At 46.0% G+C, this 17,871-nt stretch overlaps 1 protein-coding gene across 1 annotated transcript in view; it reads right to left on the bottom strand.

The window, feature by feature from the left end:
- The window catches only part of SLC4A5 (solute carrier family 4 member 5), an 85,923-nt gene that overhangs the window by 54,794 nt on the left and 13,258 nt on the right, over window positions 1–17,871 (bottom strand). The window contains exon 3 of the mRNA XM_024765661.1: window positions 13,208–13,337. Coding sequence (XP_024621429.1) covers window positions 13,208–13,337 — 130 coding nt within the window. The remainder of the gene's footprint in view (window positions 1–13,207; window positions 13,338–17,871) is intronic.

Genomic DNA, 17,871 nt, shown 5'->3' on the forward strand with positions numbered 1-17,871 from the left:
ACCTCCTAGAGTAATGGAAATAAAAACAAAAATAAACAAATGGGACCTAATGAAACTTCAAAGCTTTTGCACAGCAAAGGAAACCATAAACAAGACAAAAAGACAACCCTCAGAATGGGAGAAAATATTTGCAAATGACAAAGGATTCATCTCCAAAACATACAAGCAACTCATGCAGCCTAATATCAAAAGAACAAAAATCCCAATCCAAAAATGGGCAGAAGACCTAAATAGACATTTCTCCAAAGAAGATATACAGACTGCCAACAAACACTTGAAAGAATGCTCAACATCATTAATCATTAGAGAAATGCAAATCAAAACTACAATGAGATATCATCTCACACCAGTCAGAATGGCCATCATCAAAAAATCTAGAAACAATAAGTGCTGGAGAGGGTGTGGAGAAAAGGGAACACTCTTGCACTGCTGGTGGGAATGTGAATTGGTACAGCCACTATGGAGAACAGTATGGAGGTTCCTTAAAAAACTACAAATAGAACTACCATATGACCCAGCAATCCCACTACTGGGCATATACCCTGAGAAAACCATAATTCAAAAAGAGTCATGTACCGAAATGTTCATTGCAATTCTATTTACAATAGCCCGGAGATGGAAACAACCTAAGTTTCCATCAACAGATGAATGGATAAAGATGTGGCACATATATACAATGGAATATTACTCAGTCATATAAAGGAATGAAACTGAGTTATTTGTAGTGAGGTGGATGGACCTAGGGACTGTCATACAGAGTGAAGTAAGTCAGAAAGAGAAAAACAAATACCGTATGCTAACACATATATATGTAATCTAAAAAAAAAAAGAAAATGGTCAGAAGTATCTAGGGGCAAGACGGGAATAAAGTTGCAGACCTAATAGAGAATGGACTTGAGGATACGGGGAGGGGGAAGGGTAAGCTGGGACAAAGTGAGAGAGTAGCATGGACATATATTCATTAGCAAACGTAAAATAGATAGCTAGTTGGAAGTGGCCACATAGCACAGGGAGATCAGCTCAGTGCTTTGAGACCACCTAGAGGGGTGGGATAGGGAGGGTGGGAGGGAGGGAGATGCAAGAGGGAAGCGATATGGGGACATATGTATATGTATAACTGATTCACTTTGTTTTGTTTTAAAGCAGAAACTGACACACCACTGTAAAGCAACTATACTCTAATAAATATGTTAAAAAAAAAAAGAATCTAGGGGTCTGAGAAACAATACTTTTTAAAAGGAAGACACAGGTCTTTGAGAAGACAAAGCAATGAGCGGACCATTATGTGTGGTTGGATAAGAGTAAAATCTGGAATCTATATCTATATCTAAATCTAAATCTATATATCCATATCTAAATCTATATCTATATCTATGGCAATTAGAGTGAAGGTCCCTTCCTTCTGCACTTATTTTGCGTATCAATATCATTAAATTATGTGGCTAATTTCTTTGTAAAAATTACTCTTAGGACACCCTGATTTAAATATTTTTTAAAAATTTAGTTTCCTATACAATGCAACCTTTAATGATAAGTTTATGTTGCCTCTCAACACTTGTTTTAAGACTTAGAACTGTATGAATTTATTTCTCAGATGAAGTTAAGTTTACTCACCTAAAAGTTGTAACGTACATACCCACACTGTGTTAATTCTCTATGTAGGCTCATTGACTTTTATTCTGTTACTCTTCCATGCCCACCCCATCAGCCATCATCCTAAGACTTGACTTCCATGTATTAGTTACAAAGCATCAAGACAGTGTTTTCACTTTCTGCCTGAGGCTTGTTTGTAATAAATTTTGTGATACTAACAGATTCATTTCTTAAAAATAATGTGAAAGTCAGTTTATCCTCATTATCCAGCAAAGCTCTCTAACTCCACATTGAGTCATATCAGTGCCCTGAATTTTCCAGCAGAAACCAAAGGCCAGTGTTAATTCTCTTATGGGGCAGTGAAGAACTGTCCTAGAGATACCGGAGAACCATCAGATACTCCCTAGGTTCAGTCTTTGACAGAGGCACCAAGAGATGATTTACAGGAGGAAAGTTTTTCAAAAGACGAACTCCTAAGCAAATTCTTGCCCATTCCTACAATTTATTTGGCAAATTCATACTACACGATGACAAACACATGCATTAAAATATGTATGTGAAATAATGTAAAAAGCTATTTATACAACTGATTAAAACTACACATATGGTGTGCATGTTTGAAAGGGAGCAGGACCCTGTGGGGCCCTCCTGGGTACAAATTCTTTCTGTGTCCCCCGTTTCTTGTTTGAAGGAAATAAGCTTCATTCAGCCTCCTTGACCTTCCCAGAGTTCTGAAGAGCAGATTGAAACAATTGTTTATAAGGGAAGGGAAAGAATGCAGAAACTAAGGAGGATCAGTCAGGAAACAATAAGTGCAGCCAGTGGGGCAGGGTCCTGGTTCCTCCTCAAAGAATATACATAATAGTATCTTTGAGTTCTTCTGTGGGAACTAAAGCCGCCCGCCACCCAGGTGGGGGATGGTAACTTCAGGCTGAGCACAAGATTCCTGGAACAATGCCCATTACCTCACCACCAACCAATCAAAAGAGAGTCAGCACACAGTGGAAGATAATGAAGACTGACATCCTCCCCAAATGATTCTCCCTTTAAAAACTTTCATGGTCAAAACAAAAACAAACAAACAAAAAACTTTCATGGTTGAGCAGAATCTTTGGAGCTGGCTTTTGGACAGGAGTTTGCCATCTCCCCAGGTTGCTGGCCTCCTGAATAAAGCAAACTTTCTGTTCCTACCAGCACTTGTCTCTTGAGCATTGGCTTTCAAGTGGTGAGCAGCCAAATCTGAGTTCAGTAATATGTTCACAAACCAAACTTGACAGTGAATTTAAAAGACTGTTAAGTATGTAAGACTGAGCAAGCAGGCATGGGTCAACATCCATATGCAGGAGTTTAGAAGGTACAAAGAGGGGCTGACGGCACCAGAAAGGCCCCACTGGCCTCTTGGGGTATCCACTCCAGACTAGACTCAGAAATTTGTCCTTTTATTGTCCCAGAGATGATTAGGTCCAGGGATATTGACTAACACTAACCAAGTTCACAAGGGTTGATGTATAAACCCAAAGGCCAATTTATTTAATTTACAATGAGATGTACAACAGTTATAAGGGTTAGTCATTCTCATCTTCTAGCCCTTGCATTCTCTCCTTATAGGCAGCCATACACGGAAAATCAAATTATCATCAGAAAATTATAGAATCAGAATGAGGCACATTAGCAAAGTGATTCAAATGTTTAATAGACTCAGAATAAGATGTCTGGAATCCTCCATCCCTGCAAATGAGATTTGCCTGGGCCTGGGACTAGAGAGGTGGAGACCTCTTAGATTGTTCTGGAATGAACCCATGAACTTCCATGGCTAACTCCCTGTGATTGAAAGTCTTTCCTCTTACTAACCTAGGAGTCTCCTCTAAGGACCTTTAGTTATGCAGTGCGATTTGGGCATTACTGGAGAACCACTTCTTCCCCAAAAGTGTACCCAGTAGTGCAGCTGGCAGGGATGGGGCAGAGGGGTGGCATTCCCAGAGCTGTGGAGAATTGAATGGGGTGGGGAGGGCTTGCTCCCAGTTCATGCATTTGGTGAACACACATTATGTCTTCATTCAGGGGTAAGGAGGACCCCACGGCTAAGTGAATGCCATCAGACAAAGCTACTGGCAAATTCTGAACTGGCTCCTTCAGGGAAGACTTCTGGAGGCAAACTTCTCTGAGGGCTACTTGTCTGTGTGTCCAGAGGGCATTTGTAATTACCTGATGGGCCTGTCATTTATAGACTTGTCAGTCTCCCTCAGAATCTGCCAGCAGTCCCTCAGGAGATACACCCTCCTACACCTGGATGTTCTCTCTTCCACCTCTGCTGTTCAGGGCCTAATTCAAAGGCTACCTCCTTTATGACAAAGCTCCCCCAGGGGCCCAGCTTGCAGAGACCACTCCTTCCTCTGACTCCCATGCACTTTGTCACATGCACGATAATACTGACAATGGTTAAAGCTTACTGAGTACCTTCTATGTGCCAGACGCTATGCTAAGCACTTTACATATATTATAGGCTTCAATCCGCAAATCTATCGCCGAGGTAGGTCTGTCACTACTCTCATGTAGGTAAGGAGACCCTTTGAGGATGAGGAGGCTGCCCAAGATCAAGCAGCTTACAAGAGACAGGGTTTGAGGGCAAGTCTTTTGACAGAGAGCCATGTTCGCACCACTTCCCACGTACTGCCCTGGTTTTTAGTTATCTGTGTGTATGAGCACACGTCTGCCTGTTACACTAGATTGGGGTGGGAAAACCATGCCCTACAGCTTAAAAGCACACCACAGCCTGTTTTTATATGGCCAGCTAGCTAAGAATGGTTTTTAAATGTTCAAAAGGTTGCGATAAAAAGAAGGAGAAGAAGAAAGCAGAGGAAGAAGAGATCATATATGAGCAAAAAGCCTGAAACGCTGTCCGTTTGGCCCTTAACAGATACTTTTGTTGACACCTGCACCAGACAATAAGCATTCTGAGAACAGATTCATACTTTACTCCTTTTAATTTTCCCACAGGACCTAACACAGCGTCCCCTAAAACGTTTTTAGAATGAAAGAAGAAAGGTGTGGTGGATAAGACAAACTTTCCAAAGTTCTCCTAGATCCACAGGTTAGAGCTTCCCCTTTTCCACTACCCTAGGGATTGGTGTGGTGTTGTAGTGACATCCCCTGGTGTCCATTACAAAGATAGGGCATGACCTCTGAGGTGCCTGCCCAAGAGGGGGATGGTTTTGCAAAACTCCACCACCTATACTCTCATGGGCAACTTGAAGAATGCTAAAAGTTCTGGTTGGCATGAGAAGCACAACTGCGGCCAATGCATAAAGTGCATAGTTTTACTATTACATACGTGTAAAAGATATGTTTGGAGTGTCTGCTCTGCTGCCATCCATACCGATGTAGTCTCCAAGCTATGGCCGGCCCTTCCATACTTCTCCGTAACTCTGATCTGGGGCACAATGATGGGACAACCAAAGTTGGGCAAATTAGATTATCTCTGAAGAATTAGAAATTGGTGGATTGAGGAACACATTCTGGGATGGTCCCTTGAGTAGAGTAGATGTAAGCATAGAGGCTGAGGAATGGCCTAGGACAGGGACACGTGGAAGAAGCTGGCTGCAGAAGGGTAAAAAAAGATACCCAGAGAGAGGCAGAGACCAGAAGCAGAAAAAGAAAACAGCTTGGCTTCCCAGGCCCAGGCCTTGAGAGATCTGACGGTCCCTGGGTACCATGCGGTCACCCTGTGTTCTGGTAATGCTCCCTCTTTTTGCATAAGTTAGCTTGAATGGGCTTCTGTTACTTGCAGCCTAAAATATCCTGACAATGACAGTGGCATTCCTCTTTCCCTTGGGCAGCATGCACAGGTTGTGACAGCTCACTTGAGCTTGGGCTGTAGTTGCAGAGCTAGACATATCAGATGGGGGTGGGAGGGGCTCTTGACTTTAGCATAAAGAGTTCCTGCCAAAGGAGCTCTCCTCATTGAACTAGCCTTACTGTCACACTCTCTGGCCAGCTAATCTAACCTTACCATCCTCAGTCCACTGTGTGAGGCCTTGCATCACTGCCTGGCTGTCACTATGGATGTGGACTGGTGCTTCCCCAACCTGACTGCAGACCCTTTGAAGGTGGCCCCTTCTGGTCTGCTAGGCCTCATGCAGACCTGCCCTGGCTGTGCTAACTATAAGTGATCACTAAGTCCCTGGGGGATGAATGACCCTAGCACAGTCCCCATACTGTGTTCACACAACTCACAAGTGAGAGTGCTGGCTAGAATCAGGGACTTTGAGGCCTGGGGGAACCATGCCCACTTCTACCTGGGACTTGGTCCAGGTTCTGATTCACATAAAATCACATTTTCCCTCCTGGTATTTATCCGAAGAAATAAAAACACTAATTAGAAAAGACATACGCACCCTTATGTTCATTACAGCATTATTTACAATAGCCAAGTTATGCAAGTGTCCATCGACAGATGAATGGATAAAATATATATATGTATACACATATATATTCCATTATATATGGAATCTTAGCCATAAAAAAAATGAAATCTTGCCGTTTGTGACGTGGATGGACCTAGAGGCTTTTATGCTAAGTGAAATAAGTCAGAGCAAGACAAATACTGTATGATTTTATTTGTAGATGGAACCTAAAAAACAAAACAAAAGGACAGACATAATAAAACAGATGCAGAGTCATAGATACAGAGAACAAACAGGTGGTTTCCGGAGGAGAGGGGGCTGAGGGAAGGAGAGAAACAGGTGAGAGAGACTCAGGTACAACCTTTCAGTTGCCAAATACATGAGTCACGGATATGAAACGTACAGTGTGGGGAATACAGTCAAAAGCTATATAATAACTTTGGTGACAGATGGGAACTAGATTTATTGTGGTCATTATTTTGAAATGTAGAGAAATATTGAATCACTATGTTGTGTAACAGGAACTAACATAGTGTTGTAGGTCAATTATACTTCCAAATCCAACAGACAGACATAGTAAAAGAGATCAAATTTGTGGTTACCAGAGGTGGCGGTGGGGGTAGGGAGAATTGGATGAAAGTGGTCAAAAGTACAAACTCCCAGTTATGAGATAAATAAGTCCGAAGGCTGTGATGTACACATGCTAAATATAATGAACGCAGCTGTGTGTTATACAGGAGAGCTGTGAAGAGAGGAACTCCTGAGTTCTCATCACAAGGAAAACAATTTTTCTTCTATTCCTTTAACTTTGTATGAAATGATGGCTGCTCACTAAACTTACCGTGGTAATCATTTCATGATGTGTGAAAGTCAAAGCATTATGCTCTACACCTTCAACTGACTCAGTGCTGTATGTCAGACACCAGTATTTGACTAGAGGAGAGAGAAGCAAAGACCATGCTAGACACTGGATGTGAAAGTAGCTTGACAATGACGTATGATTATGAGTATAATTGTTTGAGCCAGTAGATAAGCATCAAGTCAGAGTCAGACAACCTTAAAATCTTTCCTCTGACCATAAATCTCCATGCATGGCTCCACTACGGCCAGGGTCTGGAGCTGCTTACCTGCCTCAGAACCACTTGGCAATCTGCACCTCCTCCAGTCAGCTCTTCCACTCTGCTCTCTCTTCAAATGAGAGATAGTATGGGAATTATCAGCTCAGAACTCTCAACTCCCGCTCAGAGCCCCCAAACCTTGCTGCAACTTCCCTGCCCCCTGCTCCCTCGGGCCTGTCACAGGGTACAGGTGTGGGCCTTTCTGGCTGGGCGAGCCCCCAAACTGTGCCCGGGGCCCTGCACCCTCCATCCAGCAGGCCCTCTCTCCCTCTTGCATCTTTAAACCACTCTCTTTCATCTGGCCCCTTTCCATCAGCACTCAATTCACTCATCTTTCTCAAAAGAACGAAAGCTTCCCTTGACCCCATGTTCGCCTGGAGAGACTCCTGCCCTTCACAGACAAGCACATTAGAGGAACTGTCCAAGAGAACCCACCTTGGTCCTCCTGACTCTCTTCTCCACCCTCTGTCCCCTTCCCTCTCCCGAGACCATTGTGTCCCTCCATCCTGTGGATACTCTTCAGTTCTTCCCCTACTTTTTGGCCACTCCCCATCTTGCCCCTGTTTGCTGGACACAGCACTCTTCTCATTCCCCTCCTACTTCTCTGGCTGCCCCTTCTCAGTCTCCATCCATTGTGGGTTCCGCTTCCTTTGCCCATCCCTCAAACGTTAGTGTTCTAGGGGGCTCTGTCCTGGGTGCTCTCCTCATTTCACAGATCTTGGGGGGGCAAACTTATCCTTTTCTTTGGGTTTGATTTCCATCTAGATGCGAATGGCTCACAAATCTATGCTTCTCCACTGAGCTCCAGGTCTCTATGTCTACATGCTGATCTGCTGGATATCTCCACTTGGAGTTTCCTCAAACATAACATGTGCAAAACTCATCATCAACCTCCCCCAAAGAAAACAAAGCAAAATACCCAACACAACAAAACCTTACTATTCCTCTTGTGTTTCCTAAATTGATACCACAAGTTACCCACTTGCTCAAGCTGGAAACCTGGGCATCTCCTTGACTATCCTTCTCTCCCACATGCCATCTGTCATTAAGTCCTGTTAAGATATGTCTCAAATCCAGTAAAAAGACCAGTGGTTGCCAAAAATTAGGAAGGAAAGAGTGATGAATAGGCAGAGCACAGGCAATTTTTAGGGCAGTGAAACTATTCCATGTGATACTGTAATGGTGGATACATGTCACTATACATTTATCTAAAAATGTATAATGACATGTATTATAGTACATACATATTATAGTACATATAGAAAGTACAATACCAAATATGAACCCTATGGACTTTGGGTGCTAATGATGTCAATGTAGGTTCATCAACAGTGACAAATGTACCACTCTGGTGGAGGATGTTGATAATGGGGGAGGCTGTGCGTGTATAGGGCCAGAGGGCACCTAGGAACTCTGTACATTTTGCTCAGTTTTGCTGTGAATCTAAAACTGCTCTAAATAATAAAGTATATTTAAAAGGAAATACAGATACACTATACATTATATATATATAATTATACACTCAAAAATATGTCTCAAATCCACACCTTCTCTATATTCCCACTGTCAACATCTTGGTTCAGAATCTCATCACCTCTCACCTGGACCAGCCTCCTAACTGGCCCAGTCTTACCTTCTTTTATACATTCTTCACATTGAAGCCTGAGTGATCTCTCTCAAACAGACAATCCTGTCTCTCTCCTGCCTCAAACCCCTCAGTGGTCCTCCAGATCTCTCAGCATCAAGTTCAAACTCCACAACATGGTCTGCGTAGGACCTGCATCATTGGCCACTCCCTCTCTAGTCCAGCTACAGGGAACTTCTGCCGCTTCCTCTGTGTCTGTTTCCCCTGTTCCAGGGGCCTCTTCCCCCTTCCGTACCCTCTCTTGGCTAACTTTGACCCATCCTTCAGGTGTCTATGTGAACAACTCTTCTTCCTGCACATCTGCCTTGATCCCTCCTGTCTGGGTTAAGTGCCCCTACACTGTGCTTTCTTAGAACCTCATCATCAAGTATCTAGTTATTTACCTCTGTGCCCCATTAGACTGAGAGCCTGAGCGAGCCGGGATGGCATCTGCCATGTTTTTTGTATCTCTAAGCACCTGGCTCAGGGCTTACAGACAGTAAACATTTGGTAAATAGTAGTTGAATGAATGAGTGAGGTTTGTTGATGTCTATACTAAGAGCTCTCAGCTCCCCGCTCTGCTTTCTACATAGAGAGGGCAGCTGGGGCGCCATAAGGGTGATCCCAGGTGAGTGGTGAGACCAGAGGGCTGGGGCATCTTCTGCTCCAGCCTAAGAGGTAAAATGATGGTAGGAGAACATGCTTCAAGGTAGTAAGCAGGAACAGTTTCAGGGTTGAGACAAAGTTCAGGCTTCTTCTTCCATTATATACAGAGTGAGAAAGCATCCCTGCCTATGTGTGGAGGGGCTTTTGAAAATGTACTGTTCTGGTCTGACCCAACTAAGACGACCTACTTCTCCTGCCCCTCTTTCTGCCCTTTCCTGGTCACGGCAGGAATCTTTTCAGAGCATATGTGTCTTATAAGAACATTCCGGCAAGTTCACGCTTTTGGTCTGCTCTGACTTGAGATCAGAGGCAGCTTGGATTTGGAGTTTGCTTTCAGAATTCATGGAAGGCTCAAAGCTCTATTTTTGAGTAACACCAAAAGCCCCTCCACACTTGGCTGGCTTCCAGCCCAGATCATTCTCCTCCCTTCATCCCCTGCAGCCAGGCAGATTCAAGCTTGAGAGACAATGGAATTATGGGTAAATTGTTTGCTCACAGTGAGGGGGTCCACCCCGCCCCACCCAACCCAAGCCTCCCTTCAGGCAAGGTCAGTATCAGCAAAAAGCTAGCTGCACTCCCCTCCCGGGAACGCAAAAGAGACAAATTTAATAAAAATCTATCTTATTGACAGCCTGACCTACCAGCATTGATCACATTAGAAATGATGCCCACACACACAATTCCCATCATGCACAAAGGGCCAGGCTCAGTGGAGCTCAAAAAACCAGTTAAATCTGCCCAGTGGCGATTCTTTCCCCAAGGGCCCAAAACATCCCCCAAACTAATAACCCCCAGAAAAGCACTGCCGGGGAAAATTCCTTGCGGATTTGAGATTTTCACTCTGTTAATCTCCTAACTCAATAAAGCAAACACTCCCGTAACAAATTAAATACTTTTATTAAAAGGTCCCCTCCCCCAATCTCTTTGATGTGGGTACAAACCTGCAACCCTCTCAGGGCCTGAGTGTCCACATGACGGGTTGTTCCCGCCTCCTATCATTTTCTCCTGTTATTCCAAGAAGGCCCAGAACCCACTAGGATTTGCTGATGCTTGTATTCTGGAAACTTTCGAGACCTCTGCCTTCCCTGAGTAGATGGCACAGCCTGTCAGCTGAGGGAAATTCTTCCCATTTTTTGGTGGGGTGACAGGCCCCAAACAGGCCTGGCCCGGAGCACCTCTACTGATGCAGTTTGCTAGGAGGAGCCCCCAGCACAGCTGTCCAGGCCAAGGAGGACTTGCTCACCGATAACCAAACCCTGTCTCTGACTTCTGCAGAGGCCTACTGCTCAGACCTCCAACAGTGAGCTGCAAACCAGCCGGGGAGAGCTGGAGAGAAGATTAAAGGAGGCTGGGGTGGAGAAAGGAGCTCGAGATAAGGAGGCCTGAGCGGCTCTCCCCCCACTGCTTCCTGCCCCAAAGCTGGCCCTCAAGATGCTCCTTTCTCCATCTACCTGGAATTGGGTTCAGCTGTTTAACTTCTTCCAGCCTCCACTTTCCTCTCGCTATGGGTTTGAGGTCCACTTGGGTTACAGTGGGGCCCTTCCCAGGGCTCCTCAAATGCTGTCCTTGGAAAGCCTGCCTTGTGGGGAAACAACCTGGTTTGCAGATGGTAACCCCAGGCCCCTTTAAATTTTAAAGGAGCCTTCTTCCTGAAACATCATTATCTACAGTTTATCACTTTCATTGCAGGGTCTATAGTGAGCAAGGCTCTATGGATCAACACTCAGAGAGAAACTGGGTATTTCGTCTATGGCAGCAATCATGTCTCTGAGAGCCCTGGGGCCTTCTCAGCAAGGGCTCTGTGGGTGCGTATGATAGGCCCTCATGGAAAGTCTGGTCCTGGCAACTATTACCAGGGATTCTGCATGCACACCTTACCCAGGGTAGGGAGAAGTCACCCTCTCCCTACTGGGCCTTGGAGAAGGCCTTTCTCAACTTTCCTTCTCTCTATATGCCCACCTTGGACAAGAAAGTCATTTGCCCAGGGAGGTACAAGCCCCTCAGAGGCATTAGGCCACAGTAGCACAGACTGGGCCCCGGTCATTTGAAATGTCCTCCCCTCTCTTATCAGCCCTGGATGGATGTCCTGGGCTCTGTGGCTGTCACCGTTTATCTCTCACACCAGGTGAATTCCCTCCAGAATTATGTCCTCCCATGGAAATCAAAACAGAGTCCCTGGAAGTTGAAGGAAGGGGAGAGAAGTGGCTGAGAAATTGGAGAAAACATGACAAAGTTCGTAAGCACTCAAGTTGGAGTCAGATAGCCCTGGGCTAGCTAGCATCCAGACTCAGCTACCTGCAGGCTCTGACCCTTGCATCTATTTGACCCTCTAAACCTCACTATCTTCATCTATAAAACGAGGATGATAATATTTCCTGCCTCCTCAGGATCATCGTGCAGCTTGAATGAGATGAGCCTGCGAGCTGTTTAGCATGTAGTAAGGGCTCATTGAATGGGCTGATAAGAAGAGGCTCCACAGCTTCCAGACAGGGATTGGGCCCAGCTGTGAGGCTAGGAATTCATTCCTTCTGAGGCCTGCAGGAATTTGCTAGTCACTCAATAGGCTTTTTTCTTTTTTACTTTTTCCAGGAGAGATTGGAGGGGGAAGCTTGGGAATGTTAAATCCGCACCTCGTTCTACAGAACAGCTACTGAGGTGAGTGAGGTTGGTAGGTAAGAAAGGGGCCCAGGCTGTGATTGGGGCAGCTGCCAGGTCCTGGGTGTCATGGTGGCCCCCAGGCCAAGCCACCTTGGGCACAGCTTGGCAGTTCGTTCAGGCATTCTCAACGGGGGCAATATCAGCCCCAAGGCGGCAAGAATTGGTTCTTAGGAGAGCAAAAAAAGTTTAAGATATTACAATGGTTTGTGGCACTCCAAAGCTCAAACCTACCTGACAACATTTAATTTCTTAGCATTTCATTCCTCTCATTAGAAATAAATTTAATTCTATTTTAACAAAGTTAATTTAAATTTAAAATTTTGGTGGGGGGGACATTAATCCAAAAAAAGGTTGAGAAACATTGGTATGCTCTGCTTGCAGACTCTCAACTTCTGTCCCAGGGTCCCTCCTCCTCTCACCAGCCCCTCCTGCTGCCCCTACTGTATTTTGCCTTCTCCTTGAGCCCTTGGCAGCATTTGAGGCCGCTGATCAGTCCAGCTCTATTTAGAGGCTGCTCTGCCCCGGGCACTGGGTATGGCCAGCGCTACTCCTTACCCTGATTCTCCCTTGGCTCCAGTGACTTCACCGTGTGGTTCTCCTCCAGCCTTTTGGCTCTTCTCTTCCTTCTACTGCCCCTACATACACAGCTCTCTCTGCTCCCCACGTGTGCCTCCAGGGCTACGCTCTGCTTGTCCTGCCCCAGACTCTGCCAAATCCCTTTGCTTCAGTGCTCACTGGAGCTCCCCAAGTAGGTTTTTCCTGGCATGCATTCTTCTTCCTCCAGGAAGCACTCCTGTCTGCCCCAGCCTGCTTGGTGCTTTCCCTTCTACAACATTTAGTTTGAACCACTTGACATGAAAGGATATATGCCCTTGTGTTATTCTCTCATGGTTTCATGGGTATCTGTTCTACTTTCCCACCAGGATTTTCATTTCTCTGAGGATGAGACAAAGCCATAAGTTTCTGTTTGCTCCTTAGCATCCAACCCAGTTCTGGACACCAAGGAAGGCAAGTAGGTGGGTCTTTGGGGCCAGGAAGCGCCCTAGTAGAACTCAAGGTATGAGATGCCACTGGTCAGCTCCGCCTGGGCCCGGGCAGACTGCAGTGGAAAGGCCCCTCTACCTGTCTCCGGGGTTCTGCCTCACCTGGCCGACTCCTTCCACTCCATCTGGTCTCCGTCGTGCTGCAGAGTGTCCATTTCTGTGAAGAGGGTAGGGTTGGGAGCCTCATCTTCCTCCCCCAGGATGTCCTGGAGCTGCTCAGCAGCTGGAGACCCTGCAAAAGGAGGGCAGCAGGTGTGCTGAGTGCCCCACGGGAGGTAGAGGCCAGCTGAAATGCAGCAGGAGACAAGTGCAAAGGGCAAAGTATTCCCCGACCCAGGGCTTCCCTGGTGGCGCAGTGGTTGAGAGTCCGCCTGCCGATGCAGGGGACACGGGTTCGTGCCCCGGTCCGGGAAGATCCCACATGCCGCGGAGCGGCTGGGCCCATGAGCCATGGCCGCTGAGCCTGCGCGTCCGGAGCCTGCGCTCGGCAACGGGAGAGGCCACAACAGTAAGAGGCCCGCATACCACAAAAAAAAAAAAAGTATTTCCTAATTCAGTAAAACGAAGTCCACCCTCTGGGCAAAGCTAGACTCAAGTTTCTGTGGATTGGATGTAGGTGGGATATTCTTCGAGATAAAAGACATGAAAGAATTTAGTCTGTATTCAGACTCCTGGGTCTTGTAGCTGACACTGAGGAAAGATGGAAAATGGCCAAAGCCAGAGCAGCAGCAAGGACAGGGGAGAAAAACTCTGTCCCAACTTGAGCATAACATGCCCAGAGGGACCCCTTTTCCACTGGACTCCACACACTCAACTCCCAGCATTGGCCTTGAAGGGGCGATCAGACATGTGAAAGGATGTGCTTGTGCCAGTGTGGCACGTGGGCCCACTTTCTTCATGCGCAACCTAACAGTCTATCCCTGAGCTCCCAGTCTGCTTTCCAACTGCCCAGGGGATGTCGCCTTCTGGGTGTCTCTCAGGCACCTCAAGTCAGCATTCTGACGCGGAACACATACTCTTCCCCAAACATGCTTCTCCTGCCTTCCCTCCTTGCCTCCCTCCCTCCCCGCCTCCCTTTCTTCCTCCCTCCCTCCTCCCTCCCTCCCTCTCTACCTTCTTTCTCTCACTCAATATTTAATGAATGCCTACTATGTGCCAGGCATTGGTCTAGGTGTAGGGAAACAAAGCTGTGAAGGAGGTCCATATATTCTTGATCTCTTGAGCCTCTCCAGTGGCAGATACAGACAATAAACAAGTAAACAAATCCATAAAATTCAGTTCAGTGATAAGTAGTAATAAGTGTTCTGAAAAAGAAAAAAAAAAGACCACGGAGCTATATTAGATAGCATAGTCAAGAAAGGCCTCTCTGAGGAGGGCGTATTTGAATTGGAACTTGAAAAATGAGAATGAACCACTTCTGCATATCTGGAAGAAGAGTGCTGCAGGCGTGCCAAAGACCTGAGGTGGGGTGTGCTGGTTAGTGTGTCTAGGGCATGGTGGGCCGGAGAGAGAGAGGTATCACACAACATTGCATGCCTTGGTTAGAGGCATAACTGTCCACCCAACCGCACAGGCTAGACACGCTGGCATCATTCTCACCTCACCTCTTTCTCTCACCTCCACTCCCACATTAAAAGTTTTCGAGAATACTCTCCTTCCTCACCAATCCCATTGCCCCTGCCCTGGTTCAATCTCTCACTGACTGTCTTTAGGCTTCATCAAGTCTTCCTCTTCCTCCAAGCCTCTCTAACCCCTCAGTTTATCATCCCTTTGGCTTTCACTTATTTCTCCATGGACTCCCAATGGTCAATAATTTCAACTACCCTTCTCATCACAGTCTCCAGTCTCTTACTCCTTGACTTCCCAATAAAACCAGGCAGCTGATGCCCAAACAAGAATTCACTGGCCCAATCTCCACCTCTTCAAATGTGTCCTGGGGTGCAGGGAGAGGCAGTGTGGTATGGTGGTATGGTGGATGCAAGGCACACGCTAGGCTTTCAATCCATCTAGATGTGGGTATGAATCTCAGAGTTGCTACTTACTCATGAGTGAATTCAGTCTGAGTGAACAGGGTTATTGTCCCAATAAATCAGGTAAGGAGAATAACACGTGACACAGGGCCTGGAATATAACAGGTGCCAATCCCCCTTGCCACCAAGCTTAGCACTCAGGCTCATGAGTCTCTCTGGTGAAAACCACCCAGCTGTACAAATGGGGGGCTTCCACTGTTAACAGGTCTCAGAAGTACAGCCACTTCCACTCATCCTTGCATGCCCTTTCCCATGTTCCTCGATGCCACCGCTAACTTTTGCTCCTCTCTGCAAGCCTCTTGATCTATCTCTTATCCCACATCACCAAGAAAATAAGACCTCCAGGCATGAAATCCATCAACTTCCTCCTTTCCAGTGCTTCTGTGTCCTTACCACTGCTGGAGTCTATCTCTGAACAAGAGTTCTTCCTCTAGCCTATCTCTGGCCCCATCTATTCCCTTCTACTGGATCCTTATTTCGTCAACCAGTCTTTCCTTACCTGGGTCTTCAACTTCTCTCCCTCCACCCTCTTTCTCTCAACCCATAAACAGCTCTTCCTACCATGAAACACCTTCCCCTGACCCTGCCTGCCTTCTAAGCTCTGCTGCTCTCTTTTTCCCCTTCTCTCTCCTCAACTTATTGAAGGGGAGGTCTACACTCACTGTCTCTACTTCCTCCTTACCTAATCATTTCCCAACCTGCTGCAACTGATTCATCCCCACCACACTAAGGACATTGACTAAGGCAGAGATTTTAAACTGGAAGCTCAAAGATGTGTTTAATGTGGCCCTCACAGAGTATAAAAGTTTTTGAAATTGTTGCTAATATAAAGAATTATGAGATTGCATATAAAAATCTAGATTTCTGACTTTTCTTGAAAATTCAGATACTCTGATGACAGTGCCCATATTCCTACCTGACAACAATTAATTAGAGCTGAGTGATGGATGAGAATATGCATTTCAGTTTTCCACAGTCCCCACTACTCCCTATTATCACCCTGCTAATCTCATTTATGCTAAGCACCCAAGTGTACAACCCTGCTCTCAGATCTCTCTTGTTTTATTCTCAAATCAATAAGTCAATAAAATCAATCAAACCTACAACACTGTGAAGCTATGGTCTGGCTTGTGTCTCTGGGACATGAGTGGTGCTGGCTGCTCCCTCTGAACTGAAATGCTCTTGGTTCTTATAAGATAGCACTTTCTTGATATTTTTTCCTATCTCTTTGAGGACTCCTCCTCCGTGTCCTTCCCTGGCCCTTCTTGCACGTCTCACTTAAATCTTGATCTTCCCCAGGATTCCTCCTTGGCCTTCTTGTCTCCTCTCTTTCTACACCCCGACTGGACCACCTCATGTTCTTTTTGGTGTCACCCTATAGCCGAGGTCACCCGCGTCTCTAGGTCCTGACTTACTGAGCATTTCCGACTGCCAGCTGGACTGCTCCATCTGGGAGTTCTCCAGCCTTCTCGAGTCAATCTCAACATATTCAAAGCAGCCCTGCCTCCCGTCTTCCCACACCCCAACCTTGCCCTCCTCTGTTTTGATTAATAGTGCTCCTGGCTACCCAGCCAGGCAGAGGAGAAGTCTTGGGCTCACTCCTGAAGCCTCCTTCTCTCTGATCATCCATGTCCAAATCAGACACTAACGTCTTCCACTCACTTCCTGACTATTTTTTAGCTCTCTCCCTTTTTCCCACCATTGCCACCACCTTTGCTCAGGTTCTCATTATCTCCTATTCCTATCGTCGCAAGAGCTACCTACTGCTCCCACTGCCTCTGCTTGCCCCATCCATCCCATTCCCTGTGTAGCACCAGAGTTTGCTTTAAGACATTTTAAACATGTTCACATGGCAGACTCCTGGGAGTCATGGTGCTCTTCGAGCAACACCATAAAATATTGTGCATATGAGTTAGAAATAATTTTACTAGCAGAAGATACTACCAATTTATCTGTATATAGCTCAATGGACTGCATTTATTTAAATGGATTTTTATTTCCGAATTTTTCTACTACTTTAAACTTAATCCTTTTTATTGATTATTGACACTTGCTAGCAGACGTCAAAGGTTTAAGGAAATTTTATAGAAGAAAATTTAACAATTGAACAAATAACCTTATTTTGTCCTTAAATTGGGAGAAGACTATGACTGCTTGATTCTGAGAGGGCACACCAATTCTCCATGAGATCAGAGTTCAGGAACTACTCTTTTAAAATGTAGATTTGGTCACGTTACTCTCCAGGTGAAAAACATTCAATAGCTCTCTATTACCTAAAGCCTAGGGTCTATGACATGGCTCAAAACATCCCTCATGATCTGGCCCTAACCTGCCCTGGTAGGTTCTGTCATGTTCCTCCTCCAGACACCCCAGACTCCAGCCACCCTGGACCCCGGATACTCTGGACCAAAGTTACCCTGGACCCCAGCCACCCTGGACACCAGCTATCCTTAAGCCCAGACACTGTGGACCCCAGCCACTCCTGACCCCACATGCCCTGGACCCCAGCCACATCAGACCACACACAGTTCTCTGAAGAGGAGAGCACATCATTCCTTGGACCTTTTGTGCCTACCATTCCCTAAATCTGCAATCCCTTTCCGCCTTCAAGGCCAAATAAGAAGGCAAATAAATGGAACAGTCATGAAATGATGAGACCCGACAGGGAGGGCGATGCCTGAACCAGCCCTGTCTGGGGCATTACCTGCTCCCTGGAGTAGCTGAGCGCTGGGGTCT

Source organism: Neophocaena asiaeorientalis, unplaced genomic scaffold (genome assembly GCF_003031525.2).
Source record: "Neophocaena asiaeorientalis asiaeorientalis breed wild unplaced genomic scaffold, Neophocaena_asiaeorientalis_V1.1 scaffold1090, whole genome shotgun sequence".
NCBI lineage: Eukaryota > Metazoa > Chordata > Mammalia > Artiodactyla > Phocoenidae > Neophocaena > Neophocaena asiaeorientalis.